This window comes from Scyliorhinus canicula, chromosome 9, assembly GCF_902713615.1.
Source record: "Scyliorhinus canicula chromosome 9, sScyCan1.1, whole genome shotgun sequence".
In the NCBI taxonomy this organism is placed as follows: domain Eukaryota; kingdom Metazoa; phylum Chordata; class Chondrichthyes; order Carcharhiniformes; family Scyliorhinidae; genus Scyliorhinus; species Scyliorhinus canicula.
In genome coordinates this window covers 43052030-43071214 of record NC_052154.1, presented here as the reverse complement: position 1 = coordinate 43071214, position 19185 = coordinate 43052030, and the positions used below count along the sequence as shown (strand labels likewise).

General features: G+C 44.0%; 1 protein-coding gene across 11 annotated transcripts in view; it reads left to right on the top strand.

The window, feature by feature from the left end:
* znf536 (zinc finger protein 536) overlaps positions 1-19185 on the top strand; it is a 666926-nt gene that overhangs the window by 15888 nt on the left and 631853 nt on the right. For all 11 annotated transcript variants that reach the window (XM_038806596.1, XM_038806605.1, XM_038806604.1 and 8 more), the window contains exon 2: positions 4533-4649. In XM_038806596.1, the coding sequence (XP_038662524.1) occupies positions 4616-4649 (34 nt within the window). In that variant the 5' untranslated portion in view covers positions 4533-4615. The remainder of the gene's footprint in view (positions 1-4532; positions 4650-19185) is intronic.

Sequence of the window (19185 nt, the reverse complement as noted above, 5' to 3'; positions counted from 1 at the left end):
TCCTAATGGGTTCTGCTTTCTTCGTTGTAATATTATATAATTGTTCCCCTTCGGAGGAGGATGGGGCGTCTAGGTTGTGTACTTCCCTGCGTCCCCACCTGCTATTCCTCTTTTGCCACCTCCTTCTAGGGTTTCTGTTGTTGTTACCCCACTCTATCTGGTGCCAGAAACGGTCCTTCTCTGTTGGGGGAGCCTCAGCTGGTACTTCCCTCTGTCTCCAGTTAGTCCTGGCAGACTTGGGGGCAGTTCTGGGGTTTTCCTTTTTCCCTCTATTCCTCAGGTTATTCCTGAGAGCGGCTATCTGGTAGCAGGACCCGTTGTGGTAGTCCCTCTCACAGGTATCTACCTCCATTGGCGTGCCCTGTAGTTCCTGCGCCCCACTTGCTGCCTTTTCTAGGGACAGTGCGAGCTGTAACACCTGCCTGCAGTCTAGCTCCGTTTCCGCCAACAGGCGTTTCTGTATTGTGAGGTCGTTTATACCACACACTAACCGGTCCCGAAGCATTTCAATTAGCGTCGGGCCAAACTCACATTTTTCCGCCAGCCTTCTCAGGTGGGTCAAGAAATTCATGACTGACTCCCTGTCTTCCCGCTTTGCTGTGTAGAATCTGTACCTACGCAAAATGAGGGGTGGTTTTGGGTCGTAGTGCTCTTTCACCAATTCCGTAACTTCTTGGAAAGTTTTCGTGCCCGGCGCATCGGGATAAGCCAGACTGTGTATAATGGCGAAAGCAGAGGGTCCGCACGCCGTCAGCAGGATAAGCCGTCTCCTTTCGTCCGTCAGTATTTCATTTGCCCGGAAGTAGTAACACATTCTCTCCACATACTGGGACCAGTCCTCAATAGCCGGGTCGAATGCATCTAACCTCCCAAAAAACGGCATTTTTAAAATGGCAAGGCTTACCCTCCGAGTGCGGCAGCTGGTCTCCGCAAAATTTGTAGTTTACCTCGTCGCCACTGTAGTAATCCACAGGAGGCAGGAGTTCCGTCACCACACCAATATTTATTTACAATAACGATATTACAGGAGCAGCTACAAACAGTGCTGCTAGCAGTCCAGTCAACTTAAGACTGCTCACAAAGCCTACACAAGTGATTATATGGGCCCCCTCAATGAGCTATCATTGAGGGAGCTCATACTCCAATTGGCCAACCAATAAAGCCAATTGGAGTTCATTACACAGCCCCTCCCCCTCTGATCTGTGTCCCTCAGACTGTCCCATCAGCCCCTCCCCCTCTGATCTGTGTCCCTCAGACTGTTCCATCAGCCCCTCCCCCTCTGATCCGTGTCCCTCAGACTGTTCCATCAGCCCCTCCCCCTCTGATCCATGTCCCTCAGACTGTTCCATCAGACCCTCCCCCTCTGATCCATATCCCTCAGACTGTTCCATCAGGCCCTCCCCCTCTGATCTGTGTCCCTCAGACTGTTCCATCAGCCCCTCCCCCTCTGATCCGTGTCCCTCAGACTGTTCCATCAGCCCCTCCCCCCTGATCTGTGTCCCTCAGACTGTTCCATCAGCCCCTCCCCCTCTGATCTGTGTCCCTCAGACTGTTCCATCAGCCCCTCCCCCCTGATCTGTGTCCCTCAGACTGTTCCATCAGCCCCTCCTCCTCTGATCTGTGTCCCTCAGACTGTCCCATCAGCCCCTCCCCCTCTGATCCATATCCCTCAGACTGTTCCATCAGCCCCTCCCCCTCTGTTCCGTGTCCCTCAGACTGTTCCATCAGCCCCTCCCCCTCTGATCCATGTCCCTCAGACTGTTCCATCAGCCCCTCCCCCCTGATCTGTGTCCCTCAGACTGTTCCATCAGCCCCTCCCCCTCTGATCTGTATCCCTCAGACTGTTCCATCAGCCCCTCCCCCTCTGATCTGTGTCCCTCAGACTGTTCCCCATCAGCCCCTCCCCCTCTGATCTGTGGCCTTCAGACTGTTACATCAGCCCTCCCCCTCTAATCTGTGTCCCTCAGACTGTTCCATCAGCCCCTCCCCCTCTGACCTGTGTCCCTCAGATTGTTCCATCAGCCCCTCCCCCTCTGATCTGTGTCCCTCAGACTGTTCCATCAGACCCTCCCCCTCTGATCTGTGCCCCTCAGACTGTTCCATCAGCCCTTCCCCCTCTGATCTGTGCCCCTCAGAATGTTCCATCAGCTCCTCCCCCTCTGATCTGTGTTTGGGCCTCTGTTTGTAGTGTACGTAAACAATTTGGAAGAAAATGTAGCTGGTCTGGTTAGTAAGTTCACGGATGACACCAAGGTTGGTGGAGTGGCAGGTAGTGCTGTGGATTGTCAGAAGATGCAGCAGGACATGGATAGGTTGGAGACTTGGGCAGATAAATGGCAAATGGGGTTTAATCTGGACAAATATGACGTAATGCATTTTAGTAGGCCTAACATAGAGGGGAAATATACCCTAAATGGCAAAACTCTTAGGAATATACAAAGTCAGAGAGATTTGGGCGTGCATGTCCACCGATCTTTGAAGGTGGCAACACAGTGGATAAGGTAGTCAAGAAAGCATACGGAATGCTTGCCTTCAATGGACGGGACATCGAGTATAAAAACTGGCAAGTCATGCTACATTTATATAGAACCTTGATAAGGCGGCACTTGGAATATTGCAATTCTGGTCGCCACACTACCAGAAGCATGTGAAGGCTTTGGAGAGGGTACAGAAGAGTTTTACCAGAATGTTGCCTGGTCTGGAGGGTGTTAGTTATGTGGAGAGGTTGAATAGACTCAGACTTTTTTCATTAGAAAGACGGAGGTTGACGGGTGACCTGATAGAGGTCTACAAGATTATGAGGGGCATGGATAGAGTGGATGGGCAGTCCCTCTTTCCCAGAGTGGATTGGTTAGTCACTAGGGTGCATAGGTTTAAGTTCCATGGGGCAAAGTATAGAGTAGATGCGCGAGGCAGGATTTTACACAAAGGGTGGTGAGTGCCTGGAATGCGTTGCCAGGGGAGGTTGTGGAAGAAGATGCATTAACGGCATTCAAAAGGCATCTTGACAAACACATGAATAGGATGGGTATAGAGGGATACGGCACAAGGAAGTACTGAGGGTTTTGGCATCATGACCGGTACAAGCTTGGAGGGCCGAAGGGCCTGTTTCTGTGCTGTATTGTTTTTTTGTTCTTTGTTCTTATGTGTCCTTCAGACTGTTCCATCAGCCCCTACCATCTGATCTGTGGCCCTCAGACTGTTTCATCATTCCCACCATCTGATCTGTGCCCCTCACACAGCAACATTGCAATCTCCTTCTACCATCCTGTGGATGACAGAAACAAAATGACTAGCCTTCCATTCCCCCCTTAACACATCCTGCTTTCGCCTGTCGGGCATCGGATGACCCATGATCCTTGGTTATCACTTGCTGAATCCAAAAGGTGTGTGTATACCCCATTCAGCATCTTGCAAATAAATGTTCACAGCCTTCGTACCTATCTAAATAAATAGGCCTCGTGCTCCATTGATGCAGTTTTGCTGCCTTCCTGCCAGCTGTTTAATTTGGCCATCCAGTTGTGCCATTGTGATTCGCCTTCATCCACTCCCACCTGATTCTATGGCCCTTTCCGCCATGAAATACCTGTTGGTGGTTTTACTCAATTCTATCTGTAGTGACATAAAAATGTTAATTTGGCAATAAGTGCAACTAGAAGTGCAAGCACTATGCTGAAAAAAATTGATGCAAATTTAGGCTCCGGTTGATTATCTTGGCCACCCAAGTATTATCCGTTTTGCAAAACTTCAGCTTTGAATTGTTGTAAAATATGAATATGTATGTTTTTGGAATACCTGAACTGCAGTTAAAATAGATGGTGGCCTTCGAAACAAAACATTTTTATATGTAAAGAAAGAACTTGCTTTTACATTTGTACCTCATTACATCCTCAAAACATCCAAACACACTTCACACCCAGCTAATTACTTCTGAAGTGTACTCCCTGTTGTTTTGCGGATTACTGTGGTAATCGACTTGTGCACAGTAAGATCCCACAAACTGCAAATGAGATGGCTGATCAGTTAATCTATTTTTGATTGAAGGATGAATGCCTGCCATGAAACCAGAAGATTTCCTTGCCCTTCTTCACAGAGTTCAAGTACTTGTACAGCCAGCTATATGGGCAGAAGGCAGCACCTCCAACAATACCATACTGCTCTCACTCAGTACTGCATTGAAGCATCAACTCAATTATGTGCTGAAGTCTGAGACTGAGCTTGAACCTACAAGCTTTCATTGAGAGAGAATAGTGCCAGCAGCATATGATTTTCAATGTAAACTGATGACATTTGAGTTTTATTTTGCCACCTACCAGTTCACTGCAATTATATGTGTTACTGTGATAACTGATATATTTATAAATTAAATAATTAACTCAATAAAATCTATGCATTTTCATTGGTGAAATTATTACTGATTCAGTTTTGCACAATATTGTTCCTGGCCAGTGAACTGAACTATTGAATTAACAATCGCGATTATTCTGATATATTTTTCTCCCTATTTTCTGCAATTTTTTCTTCCATTGCAGGTTACTTGCTATGACAGACCATCATCGAGCTGTGGGAAGTTCTGGAATTTGAATCTTGCCATGACCACTGCCAGAACTGTTCTATGATTGGCTGGCAAGGCACACAGTTGAACAACGGTAAGGTGGCTGGTGCCATTTTTAGCATTTTTGCAATTGTTGTAAAATCTTCAATAGAATAGGTATGGTCATATGTAATACTTGTGTATGTGAACAGAATTTTGTGTACTGGAGGTGCAGGCATTGATGGGGATGGGCGTGATGTTTAATATTGAATAACATGTCTCTTAGTCTTATTAACTGTGAGATTGAGCTTTGTCCTAACTTTTGTCATCCTTACGATCAGCGTCACTCCCCTTTCCCGCCCTAATGATCTATCTTGCTGATGCCTTGAGGGGGGATAAAAATTATATGTCAATATGCATTTTGGGTGGAATGCTTTATGAAATCTCAAATTGGGTTAAGAAGAGGGAAACAAGGACCTCTTTCTCTCACGTATGCTAATCCTAGTGTGCCACCCTCATTTGAAGTCTGATTGTCATCTGCAATTTCAAGAAAAGCAATTACGTCGTTGAAGAGGCTGCATAACTCTGGTCATTATTCAGGGGTCAGTGACCCTGGATTTAAACACAAGTGACACCACTGCCAAATATGCTGAATTTTCAGTATTGAGTAGTTGAAGAGTTTTTACCATAAAACATACAATGTAAGCACAGCTGGCAGAGTGTAGCATCAGCTTCCAGCAGGACTTAAACCCATGAGCACATTCGTGAAATAAATGTCTAGACTTCTATATTGCCAGGCCACTTTGCTATTCCAGTTTAGTTTATTGGAAATGAGCTTGAAATTGGGCAGGTTTGCCAAGTTTCATCAAACTACATGAGTGTGAGAAAACTGATGCATTGCTGAATATTGAGTCTTGTTTATGCTGCATGTCACTTTTGACACATGCACTGGAAAAATATATCACATCAAGTGACGCATAATTGGATTTAGCAAATATTTCAACGTATTGCAAAAATGGCTTAGTCTAAAGCTTTTGACAGCATCTGCTTTCAAAACAACATTGTGTAGTTGCTTATGCTTAAATGGGTGGAACTTGAAGCTTTACCTTAAAGTTAACAGCTGAAAAGATGCTTAGCACTTGTTTCTCCAGTACAATAGGTACTGCTATGTTTCCCTAATGTGGAAGGAATTTCACTCCCTTGTTGTCCAACTGATGTGCCACCAAATGCAGCAAATTCTGCAGGCCAATGTCCAGTACCCTGGAAGCATTCGTGATGCCTTCACTCTGCAGCAGTCTGTTGTACCAGTTGTATTTAAGCGACGACACCAAACTAGAGGGCGGTGAAGAGGAAGGAGATATCACTGATGACATGATCCTTGACTAAGGGTGAACAAGCCATGCACATGTGAGCAGTATGCATATAACAAAAGCCATGCTGTCAAACAAAATGTGGCCAAACATACCACTGGGGGATTTAAGAAATACTTTGAATATCTGGATCATTCTGGAGGAAGCCTGCAGTACGCGGCAGAGCACATCTCAAGATTTGGCATGGTTTGCTGCATGCTGTACAACCTTGCCATCATAAAGAGTGCAGTGGTTAGCACTGCTGCCTCAAAGCTCCAGGGACCCAGGTTTGATTCCGACCTTGGGTTCCTGTCTGTGTAGAATTTGTACGTTCGCCCCGTGGTCTGTGTGGGTTTCCTCCAAGTGCTCTGGTTTCCTCCCACAGTCCTAAGATGTTTAGGTGGATTGGCCATTCCAAATGATCTCTTAGACACAAAAAGGGATAGGGTGGGGTGTGAGCTTAGGTAGGATGCTTTTTCGGAGGGCTGGTGCGGATTTGATGGGCCAAATGGTCTCCTTCTGCACTGTAGGGATTCTATGATTCAGATGAAGCAGCCCTTGCCACCAGCTGTATGGAAACCAGCTGAAGAAGAGGAAAGGAAGGAGGACGCAGCCTAGATAGCCCCTTCTGGCTGAGCTATCTGCGATCGACCCATTCGACTGTTGTACTCGTGAACACAGGCTCAATTTCCCATACATCAACAGTGCCTCATCTTACCTTCCCTTTGTTGCTGGCTCATAGTGGCCTCCTGCTGAAATAAAAGGCACCACAACATAAACTTCAAACCGATGTATAAATCAAACACTGCCTGATAATATACAACAGTCAACTAATCTTCCTTGTGCACCCCATACACCTGTCTTCCATGTACCTTTGCCTGTCCTGGAGCTCCAATTCCGCATCACCCAGTGGCTGCCGCATGGCTGCTGGACGTCTGCCAACTTTCACAAAGGGAGATTGCAGATGACCTGACAGGATGATCTTGAGCATATGTGACCTCAGATATTACATCCGAAAATCAGATAAACTCAGCAGGTCTGGCAGCATATGTGGAGACAGGAACAGAGTTAAAATTTCGAGTCAACATGAGCCTTCTACAGAACTGAAGAAGGGTAGAAATGTGATGGGTTATATCATTGATCTCAGATAGTCTGGCTTCAGATTGCACCACTTCGGCATAGGTGCTGTAGTCTGGACTGACTGGCTGAAAGGCGACAGCAAAGGTACTCACAAAAATGACAGTGATGGAAGGATGAGTGCTGTCATTCTTAAAGAGAACAGCAGGGTCACAGTCTAAAATGCCATTTGAATGGGGTGGCACCTCAGCAATGGGACTAATACATTGGATGACAGATTGCTGGGCAGCTGTAATATCCTGCGAGTCTCTTTGAAAACTGGTGTCTGCAGCAATAATGGTAACACTCTAACTTTGTGTGGCAGTAAGTTGAACTTGCATGACTTCAGCCTGAGCTTCCACTGAAGCACCCAGCTGTTGGGTAGATTTTGCTCACAAAGGGAGGTTACTCCCTCAGTGGAAGCTGAGGCACAGGCCATCAAGCACTGCTTTATGGAGGGGTCTGCAAGTGGGAGGTGGTGGCGGTGGTGTAGTAGTATTGTCACTGGACTAGTAAACCAGCGACCCAGAGTAATGCTCTCAAGCTCCAAGTTCAAATCCCACAACTGCTGATGGTGAAATTTGAATTCAATAATAATCTGGAATTAAAAGTCTAATGGTGACCATGAAACCATTGTCGTTTGTTGTAAAAAGTCCATTTGGTTCACTAACGTCCTTTAGGGAAGGAAATCTGCTGTCCTTCCCTGGTCTGGCCTACATGTGACTCAAGACCCACAGCAATGTGGTTGACTTTTAACACTGCCTCCTCAAGGGCAATTCGGGAACAAAAAAAAAGTGTTCTCATGGAATTGACCACCATTTCCATGTTAGAGTGGGTGGACTCCAAGTCCTGTGACAAGTTGGAGCTGAACTCCTCCATGCTCCTTGACATTGAGTGCAAGCCTGCCAATGCATTTCATTGTACAGACTCTTCAACCTCTTCTTTACACTACCCCATCCAAGTCTTCCTTGGAGGGCCTGCAGCAGCACCCTCACCCTTCTACTCTTGCGTCTGCTCTGACAGCAGCCCATTCTTGCCCAGTATATGCAGATCCTGCCACTAGGCCAGGCATTTTCAAATTGGTGGTCATGGCCCGCAGGTGGGTCATGGACGGCTATCGGGAGGGTCGTGAGGCCGTTCACTGTGGTGTTCCCGATCATGGGAATTCACGCGCAACGGCCGCAGCAGCCAGCTTTTAACAATGCCGGCTGCGAGCTGCTTTGAAAATGACGGCTGCAACCAGCTAGAAAAATGTCGGCGCACTGTGCATGCATGCCCGCTCATCAGTCACATGTGGCCCGGGAGTGTTGGGACCTGAACCCAGGGTCAAAATGCGATTGCGGCATGGCGGCGGCTGACTGCGCGGTGATCACCGATGATGAACAAGGCTATGACCCCGATTTGTTTTGCATCCCTAAACATTACTTAAATGATCTGGAGAGAGTATATATTTCTCATGGTTTAATCATGGACAGAACTGAACATTTGGCAAGGGATATAATGAAAGCCATGGGGAATCATCACATCGTCGCCCTCTGAGTACTGAAGGTTGGCTATAAGTTTTTTGCTGACCTTTTAGACCACATTAAAGCATTGAATCGAAACAGTGACCAGGCAATCCCAATGACAGTGGACTTCACCTGCTTGAAGAGTTACTGTGATGATCAGTCAATGGGGAGCTACTCAGAGTTTACAAGCTGAGGAACGAGATGCACGTTTTCCTCCTCGAAGAATTGTCTTCTCTGACGGATTTGTTTCCTGATGAAACTTGAATGCTAACTATGTCTTACCTCTCCTTCTTTGAACCTGATTGGAGTGAGATTGTGAGGATCAAGCAGGCTCACCTCTCACATTAAAGGTAAGAGAAAATGGTGGGTCGCGAAGGTTGGTTGGCGTGGGTCGCAAGGTTGGCCTGCGTGTGAGTGAAGGTCGGCTGGTATGGGTCCCAAAGGTTGGCCGGTTGGTAAAAATGAGACCCCAGAAAAAAAGTTTGAAAAACACTGCTCTGGGCCATAGTCTAAAACATGTGCAGTGTCAGTATCTGCTGGCTGTGACTATGAAAGTGAGTGGTGATGTTTCTTCATCATCACTGTCTGATTTCCCTTCCACCCCCTTTTTCTTTCAACACTGCCTGGCCAGGTGTCTGAAGGGAGAAAGGCACAAGGCCAGGATTGTGGTAATGGGAGGTTGTAGCTGCAACTTGTAAATCAGAAGAGAATGTGGTATGAGAGCGACGTGGGAAGTGACAGGAATGATTATGTATAACATACAGCCACCTTGGATGGTGTCAGGTCTGCCACAACCTCCATCATGGCCGCTCTAGTGATGGCAAGCACCAACCCTTCTATGGCGATAAGAACATACATGTGTCTCTGTCCCTCACCACTTAGGTGCTACTGCCTCCTGTTCAGTATCTCCTTATTCTGCAAGAGACAGGACAGCTTTTGCAGTAAATGTGGTGTAATCTGTTTGAATGAGGGGCTGTCATGGATGAATAAATGATAATGTGGGCAAGCTGTGAGATGTGGGTGTGAAGCTTAGAGGAGCGCTTAGTGTGGGAGGTAAAGCTGTAAATATTAGGTATAAGTCAGGTTGGTAGTGGATCCCAAGAAAAGGAATTTGCGGATGGTCCTTTGGAGCAGCTTGTGACAGAGCCCACTAGGGAACAGGCAATTTTGGATTTGGTGATGTGTAATGAGGCAGACTTGATTAGGGAACTTAAGGTGTAGGGCGCCTGAGGTGACCACAATATGATAGTATTTACCCTGCAGTTTGAGAGGGAGAAGCTGGAATTAGATGTAATGGTATTACAATTATACGAGGGAGGAGTTGGCCAAAGTTGATTGGAAGGGTAGCCTAACGGGGAAGATAGTGGAACAGCAATGGAAGGAGGCTTTGGGGGTTATTCGGGAGGCACAATAGAAATTCATTCCAAGGTGGAGGAAACATGTTAAGGGGAGGACGAAGCATCGATGGCTAATGAGGAAAGCCAAGGACAGCATAAAAGTAAAACAAAAAGCATACAGGTGACAATGATTAGTGGGAAGCCAGAGGATTGGGAAGCCTCTAAAAGTGAGCGGAGGACAACTAAAAAAGCAATAAGGGGAGTGAAGATGAAATATGAGTGTAAGCTAGCTAGAGATATAAAAAAAGATTGCAAGTGTTTTTTTCAATATATAAAAGGTAAGAGAGAGGCAAGAATAGATATTGGGCCACTGGACAATGAGATTGGGGAAGTAGTAATAGGAAACAAAGAAATGGTAGAGAAACTGAATAGTTACTTTGCATCAGTCATCATAGTGGAAGACACCAGTGGGATGCCAGAGCTTCAGGAGAATCAGGGGGCAGAGGTGAGTGCAGTGGCCATCACTAAGGAGAAGGTTCTGGGGAAACTGAAAGGTCTGAAGGTGGATAAATCACTTGGATCAGATGGACTGCACCCCAGGGTTTTAAAAGAGATAGCTGAGGAGATTCTGGAGGCATTGGCGGTGATCTTTCAGGAATCACTGGAGGCAGGGAGGGTCCCAGAGGACTGGAAAATGGCTAATGCAAATGCACTATTTAAGAGGGGAAGTTGGCAGAAGATGGGAAATTATAGGGCGGTTAGCCTGACTTCGGTCATTAAGAAGATATTAGAGTCCATTGTTAAAGATGAGATTGCGCAGTACATGAAAGTGCATGATAAAATAGGCCAGAGTCAGCACAGCTTCATCAAGGGGATGCCATGTCTGACAGTTCTGTTAGAATTCTTTGAAGAGGTAACAAGGAAGTTAGACAAAGGAGAAGCAGTCAATGTGATCTATTTAGATTTCCAGAAGACCTTTGACAAGGTGCCGTATAGGAGACTGTTAAATGTGTTAAGAGCCCATGATGTTAAGGGTAAGATACTGGCATGGACAGAGGATTGGCTGACTGGCAGAAGGCAGAGAGTGGGAATAAAGGGGTCCTTTTCACTACGGCAGCCAGTGACAGTGGTGTGCCTCAGGGGTCGGTGTTGGGACTACATCTTTTCACAATATACATTAATCTGGAAGAAGGAACTGAGGGCACGGTTGCTAAGTTTGCAGATGATACAAAGATATGCAGAGGGGCATGTAGTATTGAAGAAGCGGCGGGGGGGGGGGCGAGTACAGAAGGACTTGGATAGGCTAGGAAAGTGGGCAAAGAAGTGGCAGATGGAATTCAATGTGGAAAAGTGAAGTTATGCACTTTGGTAGGAAGAATGGAGGCATGACTATTTTCTAAATGGGAAAAGGTTAGAAAATCAGAAGCACAAAGAGACTTAGAAGTTCTAGTTCAAGAATCTCTTAAGGTTAACGTGCAGGTTCAGTCAGCAGTTAGGAAGGCAAATGCAATGTTAGCATTCATGGCAAGAGGGCTTGAATACAAGAGCAGGGATGTACTTCTGAGGCTATATAAGACTCTAGTCAGACTCCATTTGGAGTATTGTAGCAGTTTTGGGCCCCATGTCTAAGGAAGGATGTGCTGGCCTTGGAAAGGGTCCAGAGGAGGTTCACAAGAATGATCCCTGGAGTGAAGAGCTTTCATATGAGGAGCGGTTGAGAACTCTGGGTCTGTACTCGTTGGAGTTTAGAAGGATGAGAGGGATATTATTGAAACTTACAGGATACTGCAAAGCCTGGATAGAGTGGACTTGGAAAAGATGTTTCCACTAGTAGGAAAAACTAGAACCCGAGGGCACAGCCTCAGACTGAAGGGACGATCCTTTAAAACTGAGATGAGGAAGAATTTCTTCAGCCAGAGGGTGGTGAATCTGTGCAACTTTTTGCCGCAGCAGGGTGTGGAGGCCAAATCACGAAGTGTCTTTAAGACAGGGATAGATATGTTCTTGATTAACAAAGGGATCAGAGTTATGGAAAGAGGACAGGAGAATGGGGATGAGAAACATATCAGCCATAATTGAATTGCGGAGCAGATCCGACTGGCCGAATGGCTTATTTCTGCTCCTATATCTTATGTCTTATGGTCATATGTTTAAGATACTTGTCATTAAGTGACAGGGTATGATGCACTGAGCAATGTGTAAGGTTCAGGATGCATTTGGTAGGATAATGACATTTGAAGATGCAGTCACTGACCTTGATCACGTGTATGAGGTCCTCAAACATCTTGCAGTAGTTATTGCAACCAGGTTCTCAGGGCTAGACTCTTGATATTGACAAGAATCTGCTCTCTTTGCCGTCTGGAGAGCCTCCCAGCTCCTCTAGCCTGGATGACATGTCTCCTCTGCATTCCATTGACCGAGGCCTTCAGTTAGCATTGGAAAGTCTTGGTGCCTGCACTCTGCCATGACACGTGATTCTTGTATCTTTCCCAGGTATGCTTTTACAATGACTTTCAGAATTTATTCCAGCCAGAATTCGCATTTCTTTTTTGAGCTACTTGCAATTTGTTTTGAGATCCCTTACGATCTTGTGTTCCCTGCTCAGTCATATGCCCACTCAACAGCACACTTATCACTGACTGCATGCTGCAATAAGTCAAATGAGTAGGCAGTGGAATCACAGAATCACAAAATTTACAGTGCAGAAGGAGGCCATTCAGCCCATTGAGTCTGCACCGGCCCTTGGAAAGAGCACCCTACCTAAGCCCACACCTCCACCCTATCCCCACACTTCCACCATATTCCTGTAACCCCACCTTACATATTTTGGACACTAAGGGCAATTTATCGTGGCCAATCCACCTACCCCTGCACATCGTTGGACTGCGGGAGGAAATCAGAGCACCTGGAGGAAACTCACGCAGACATGGGGAGAACGTGCAGACTCCGCACAGACAGTGATCCAAGCGGGGAATCGAACCTGGAACCCTGGCGCTGTGAAGCCATTGTGCTAACAACTATGCTACCGTGCTGCCCATGTTTATGTGTTACCTGATCAGAAGCAGGGGGCAAATCAATCATGCCTCATGATACCCATGTCTGTTTTTGGGTCTCGTTGAACTTAATGGTTCTAACCTTGAAATTCAGAACTGTGCACAAGATCCTGTTTAAGGCATTTGCTGAAGAGAAAAATACACCTCCCAGTTCCTTAGGTGTATACAATACATGGTTGTATAAAGTGTTTACAAGTCCTTACAGATGTTACCATAAATGTTTGCTTCATGTCAGCTAAGCAGAGTAGGAACTAAGTTGCTCAAACTAATATGACACGTTTGTATGTGTTTACATGTAATGAAGTTATGTTGATTTGAGGAGTGCGTTAACGTATGTATCTGTGAATATGAACACAAGTTTGAGAAGGCGAGCAGTTCAAATATTTGAAGAGTCCAATCCGGAATGTCGCAGGTTTAATTATTTGGACTGCACGTTATGAATCTCACTTACCTTAACAGAGTGAGTGCCAACAGTTCATAGTTGGGATATTAGTTGAGGAACTGCACATTAGCAAAACTCTCCATCTTGGGTGCAGCAAAAAACTGACATAATTCAGTTTGCAAGCATGCATTTTATCAATTTCTGGGTGACCCAATAAGTAGCATCAATTCAGTTGAAGGAGAAACCAATGCCCAGATCATCTTCATTTCTGCCTGAGAATGGTTACATATTGGTAAGTGGCCGACAAAGGGTAGAACATTTGAAGCAAATGGTTAGGAATGATAATCACTGCAATTGTGAGGGAACAATTACAGTTTTTTGAAGTGTGTAACAGTTTTAGTGGACATAATTTGAATACGGGAGAGAATTAGTAGGTTCATTACAGGTTCATTATAATCTGTTACAGAATTTATATTGGCTATGCATTCTCTTTTTAGATGTCCTCATGTGCATTTGTTGTTTTTAATTATCTTGAGACCACAAAACAATGTTAGACTGGCCTTCTTGGGTAATTGGATTAACCTGTATAAATATGTTAATAAATCAAAATAATAATAAAAAAATACCTCTGCAATAACAATAGTTATATTTTAGGCATCTCATACTATTGGGAGAATAAACATTGAAATTAATCAAAGGTCAATAATTCTCCATTAAGTAAAGTATTCTGAGGTACATAATTGTTGTATGTTGTTGCTTTTATTTTCATTTACCGCTAAAATCCAATAACTTTTGTATGAAATATAGTTATGAATAATTTACAACCAATGAGAAGCAATTCATAAAATAGGTAAAATTGCTCCAGTTTGACTTTTGGGGCTATTTAATAGGTCTGCAGAACTAATTGCAAATTAATGCTTGCTCCTTTTGTGCAGTTAGTATTGTGAACTATAATTGAAGTGTTACCACAATTCATTAAAGTCACTTTTTAAATATTTTGTTTCATCACAAAAATCAATTATTGTTACTGAAAGAGAAGATTTATGTGAATAGTGAATGGGTTTTGAATTCATGGTTAACTTATACTAGGTTGATGATAAAACATTTTCACAGCCCTGACCCATGTTGTGTTCATGTAACTTTACTGGGCTATTAGTCACACCCCTGAATGTTGTGTCCATATGTTCTGGAAGCTTGTTGTTCGAAATGTCAATTCACCCATTCTCATAACAATAGAACATTAAAATGTGTGCAGATTGCCTAACATATCAAGGAACAAAATACATAATTTATTATCTGTTTTCTCAAACTACTTCCATTAGTAAAATAACAATTGTTTCTCGTAGGTGCCTTGCACAGTGAAACCAACAATTTGCTGTACTTCCTCCATTTATCATAGTTTGGAATAGACTTCTGTTGTTACACAACAAAGATGTAACAACATTCCCTGTGTTACAATCCCATTTGATGTTACAACTGGATGGGAAGATACCAGAATGGAACTGTAATAAAAGACTGTAACTTTTGCTTTTTGAAAATAAAATGTAGAGGAACAAAGTCACAAGACTGCTAGTTGGTTTTAACAACAAGAAAAAAGCATTCATTAAACATGAAAAAAATTGGGTTATAATGCTACACTCCTTTACTCCCCCTTTAGTTTAACAATTACAACCAAATTTTAGGATTAACATAGATTACAAAGCACATCTTAAACTAGAATGGTCTCATTCGCACAAAGTCCCTTTAAGCACACAGATTGGCTGTGGTCAAATGCACCCACTCTGCTCTGAAGCCAAGTTAGTGTCTATAGATTTCTCTTCAGAATTCCCCCAGATGGTTGTCACATGAGAGTTTCCAGACTCCACTCTCAGAAAATATGCTTTAAAACCTTTTCTCACAATAATGCTTTGCCTTAGCAGTTTGCATTCTGAAATCCAGTCCAGGTTTCACAAATGACTCTTTATGAACAGCCTTCTGCTCCACTTTTAACAGTGAATCCAGTCCAGGATTTTCAACTCCCCCTTTAGGATTTATTTGTATTGACTGCGGCACAAACTGTTCACAATTGCTTTGACTCTTGATTCCCAGGCTGTATTAGAATGAGATCAAACATTTTATCTACCTCTGAAGTCTGCTGTCCCATTTTAAATCTCTAGTTACTGAAGTTGTCTCTTTAACTCAGGACACTTTGTTACTCTTTGTTGAATACTTCTGAGCAATACCTTGGTCTCTGTTCTCTTAACTTCAGTCCTCTTAAACATTCTTTCTCTCCCTATTCCATGGTTATCTGGATTGTATCTTATTCCTTGGGAAGCTTGCATATTTTCAACTCCCTTGCCCAGACCAACTTCTTCTGACAGAGGTGAGAGCTGTTCATTCCCCAGTGTCCAGTCTCCCACTGCTTTGGCTTCCAGTTAAAGCTGAGATAAAAAGGAAAACCCTTCCCTCTGGAAAGTGGCCTCCTTAGACCATAAGGCAACATGGTAGCACAGTGATTAGCACTGTTGCTTCACAGCGCCAGGGTCCCAGGATCGATTCACGGCTTGGGTTACTGTCTGTGTGGAGTCTGCCTGTTCTCCCTGTGTCTGCTTGGGTTTCCTCCGGGTGCTCCGGTTTCCTCCCACAAGTCCCTAAAGACTTGCTTGTTAGGTGAATTGTACATTCTCAATTCTCCCTCTGTGTATCCGAACAGGCGCTGGAATGTGGTGACTAGGGCCTTTTCACAGTAACATGCTTGCAGTATTAATGTAAGCCTACTTGTGACAATAAAGATTAGGAGCAGAATTAGGCCACTCAGCCCATCGAGTCAGCCATTCAATCACGGCTGATATTTTTCTCATCTCCATTCTCTCCCCTTCTCCACATTACCCCTGATCCACTTATTAATCAAGAACCTACCTATCTCTGTCTTAAAGACACTCAGTGATTTGGCCTCCAGAGCTTTCTATGGCAAAGAGTTCCACAGATTCACTACCCTCTGTCTGAAGAAATTCATCCTCATCTCTGCTCAGCAATGACTTACATCTATTTACTCTTCATGCCTTAACCCTCTCTAAGCACAATAGAATCACAGTTCGAATTGAAACCTACCCCCACACATACAGACACTTTTGTCCAACATGAATCTAACTATTGGGTTTACCTTGCTAGGCACAGAGACATTAAATTAAACCCACTTAAAACTATACATTATTTCTAATGTTAACAATACAAATAAAAATCCCCTAAAACTACCTTTGTCTTCCTAACATCTGGCAGTCATCTATATTTTGTAGACAACATATTTCCATTGGGATATGATACTGGCTGGGAGCTCTGATACTGGTATACATGTCAGGAAATCTGATATTGCTATATTTTTTGGAAGATTAAATAATAGCTCACTTGTCAAGAAATGCAATACTGGTATATTTGTCAGGAGCTCTAATATTACTCAAGCCTATGATGTGATATGTTAAGAAGAAATCTGTCAGATGATATGATTCTGGAGTATTCCACAGGAAATGTAGTAGCAGCTTACTATCAGGAGTCCAGTATACCTGTCAGAGGTCTATTCTTGTATACTTGTCTGATGATGTGATAATGGCATACCTGTCAGAAGCGAGTTTGCTGATATACACATCAAGTGTTGTGATACTTTGCATTTGGCAGATGTGATACTGATATACTTGTCACGGAAATTATGCTTGTGAAGAAATCTCAACTTTCACAAAGACAACTTGCCTCTTGCAGTTGTTGATGAGAAAACCCTTTCGTTTCGGTAAATCCTGGGTAGGTTATCTTGCTGAATTATTGGTACCTTTGAGCAACAGCATTTCTCGTCTCTGGGAGGAACTGTTGGAGGTTATACATATTCAATTGCACTTAGCTAATTTAAGTTCTATTATCACAAGAAATATTCTGAAACTAGAAGTATTTGGCTTGTGTGGTCTTTCTGTTTTTTCAAGGAAGGAAGAAATTGCATTTATACTGTGTCTCATCATGAGCTCAAGATGTGCCTAAGCATATGGCAATCAAAGGACTGCTTTTGAAGTGTAGTCACTCTCATGGGGAATCTAGCAGTAGGGTGCACAATTTAAAAATAAGGGGCCTCCTATTTAAAATGGAGATGAGATGGAATTTCTTCTCTCAGAAATTTGAGAGTCTTTGGAATACTCTTCCTTAGACAGCAGTGAATGTTGGGTCATTAAATATATTCAAAGCAGAGTTAGATTTTTGGTTGACAAGAGAGTTAAGGGTTATGGGGAAAGTGAAGATGATGGCACAGTCAGATCAGCTACGAGCCTATTGAATGGCAGAGCAGGCTCGATGGGCAGAATGGCCCACTCCTCCTACTTCTTATGATTTTATGATTGTAGTTACGAAGGAAAATACAATAGCCAATTTGTACACAGTACGATCTTACAAACATCAAATAAATGAGTGGCCTAATAACTTATTTGTGGTACGATGTTTGAGGGTGGATGGTTGTCCAAGACTCTGATGTCTCTCTCATCTTCTCCTGATACTTAATGCCCACCTAACCAGGCAAAAGTGGCCTTTGTCTTAAATCTATCTTACTCAAAAGATGGCATCTCCAATCACCATTACTCCCTCAGCACAGCTCTGTAGTGTTGTTGGAGGCGAAATGCTTAAGTCTGCAGTATTTTTAACTTGTTTCACTGACAAGATTTCATTAGCAATTATGTCCTTGTAACTTCCAATAATAACGATAGGTATGCATTTCCCAAGAGTGGGTATTAGTGGATTTATTGGCAGATATATCAGTAATAATTTCGCATCCATTTAGGTGATGCGGTTAAGAATTTCACTGGTTGGTTTGACAATATTCTATGTGTATTTTCTCATTAAAAACAGTTGTCTAAAACCTGGGGGAAAATGAGAGTTTTGAACTTTCTCTCATGTTGCATATAGCAGTGGACACCTAGTCAAAGTGGGGTGGCATGGTAGCATAGTAGTTAGCACTGTCGCTTCACAGCTCCAGGTTTGATTCCTGGATTGGGTCTCTGTCTGTGTGGAGTCTGTACGTCCTCCCTGTGTCTGTGTGGGCTTCCTCCGGGTCCTCCGGTTTCCTCCCACAGTCTAAAGATGTGGAGGTTAGGTGGATTTGCCATGCTAAATCGCCCTTAGTGTCCAAAAGGGTTGGATGGGGTTGCAGGGATGGGGTGGAGGTGTGGGCTTAAGTGGGCTGGTGCAAACTTGATGGGCTGAATGGCCTACTTGTGCACTGTAAATTCTGTGATTCTATGAAGTAACCAAAAGATTATCACTGACATAATTGCTATGCATGTACCAAACGATACTTTGAGTATCAGTAAACTTTTCTATATATTGCAAACCTATTTGTCTACTTTAATAACTTTCCAAACTGAGACAATACATATTTTAGTCAACATCAGTAAGTAATGGGTGGCAATATCAACCTTCCACATTAAAAATATACTTTTGCTTTCATTCAAATATTCAGATTTTCAGTCAGCTTGCGTGCTTCTCCAACTAACCAATGCTGTTTTTGAGAATCGGAATACTTTCATGTTTTGGGCATGCAGTGAGCGCATCAAAGAAAAATTGTAGAGGCTGAAGCAGAACCTCGCTCTTATTTGCTTCTCATATTTCCCCTACACACGTTATAGGCCGGGGCTTAGAACCTCCAAAATGTATTATGGAGTTCAGCTGACCTACAACTTTTATATTGAATTTGGCTAGGATGAGCACGAAAGCCTTCTCCTCAGGTGTGATTCATCAGTCTCCCTAGACTCTTCAATCAAAACAAGGGGCGGCATTCTCCGCCAACCAGCGGGGCGGACCATGCCGGTGCTGAGGAGTGGCGTGAACCACTCCGGCATCGGGCCGCCCGGAAGGTGTGGAATCTTCTGCACCTTCAGGGGCGAGGCCGCCGCCAGCGG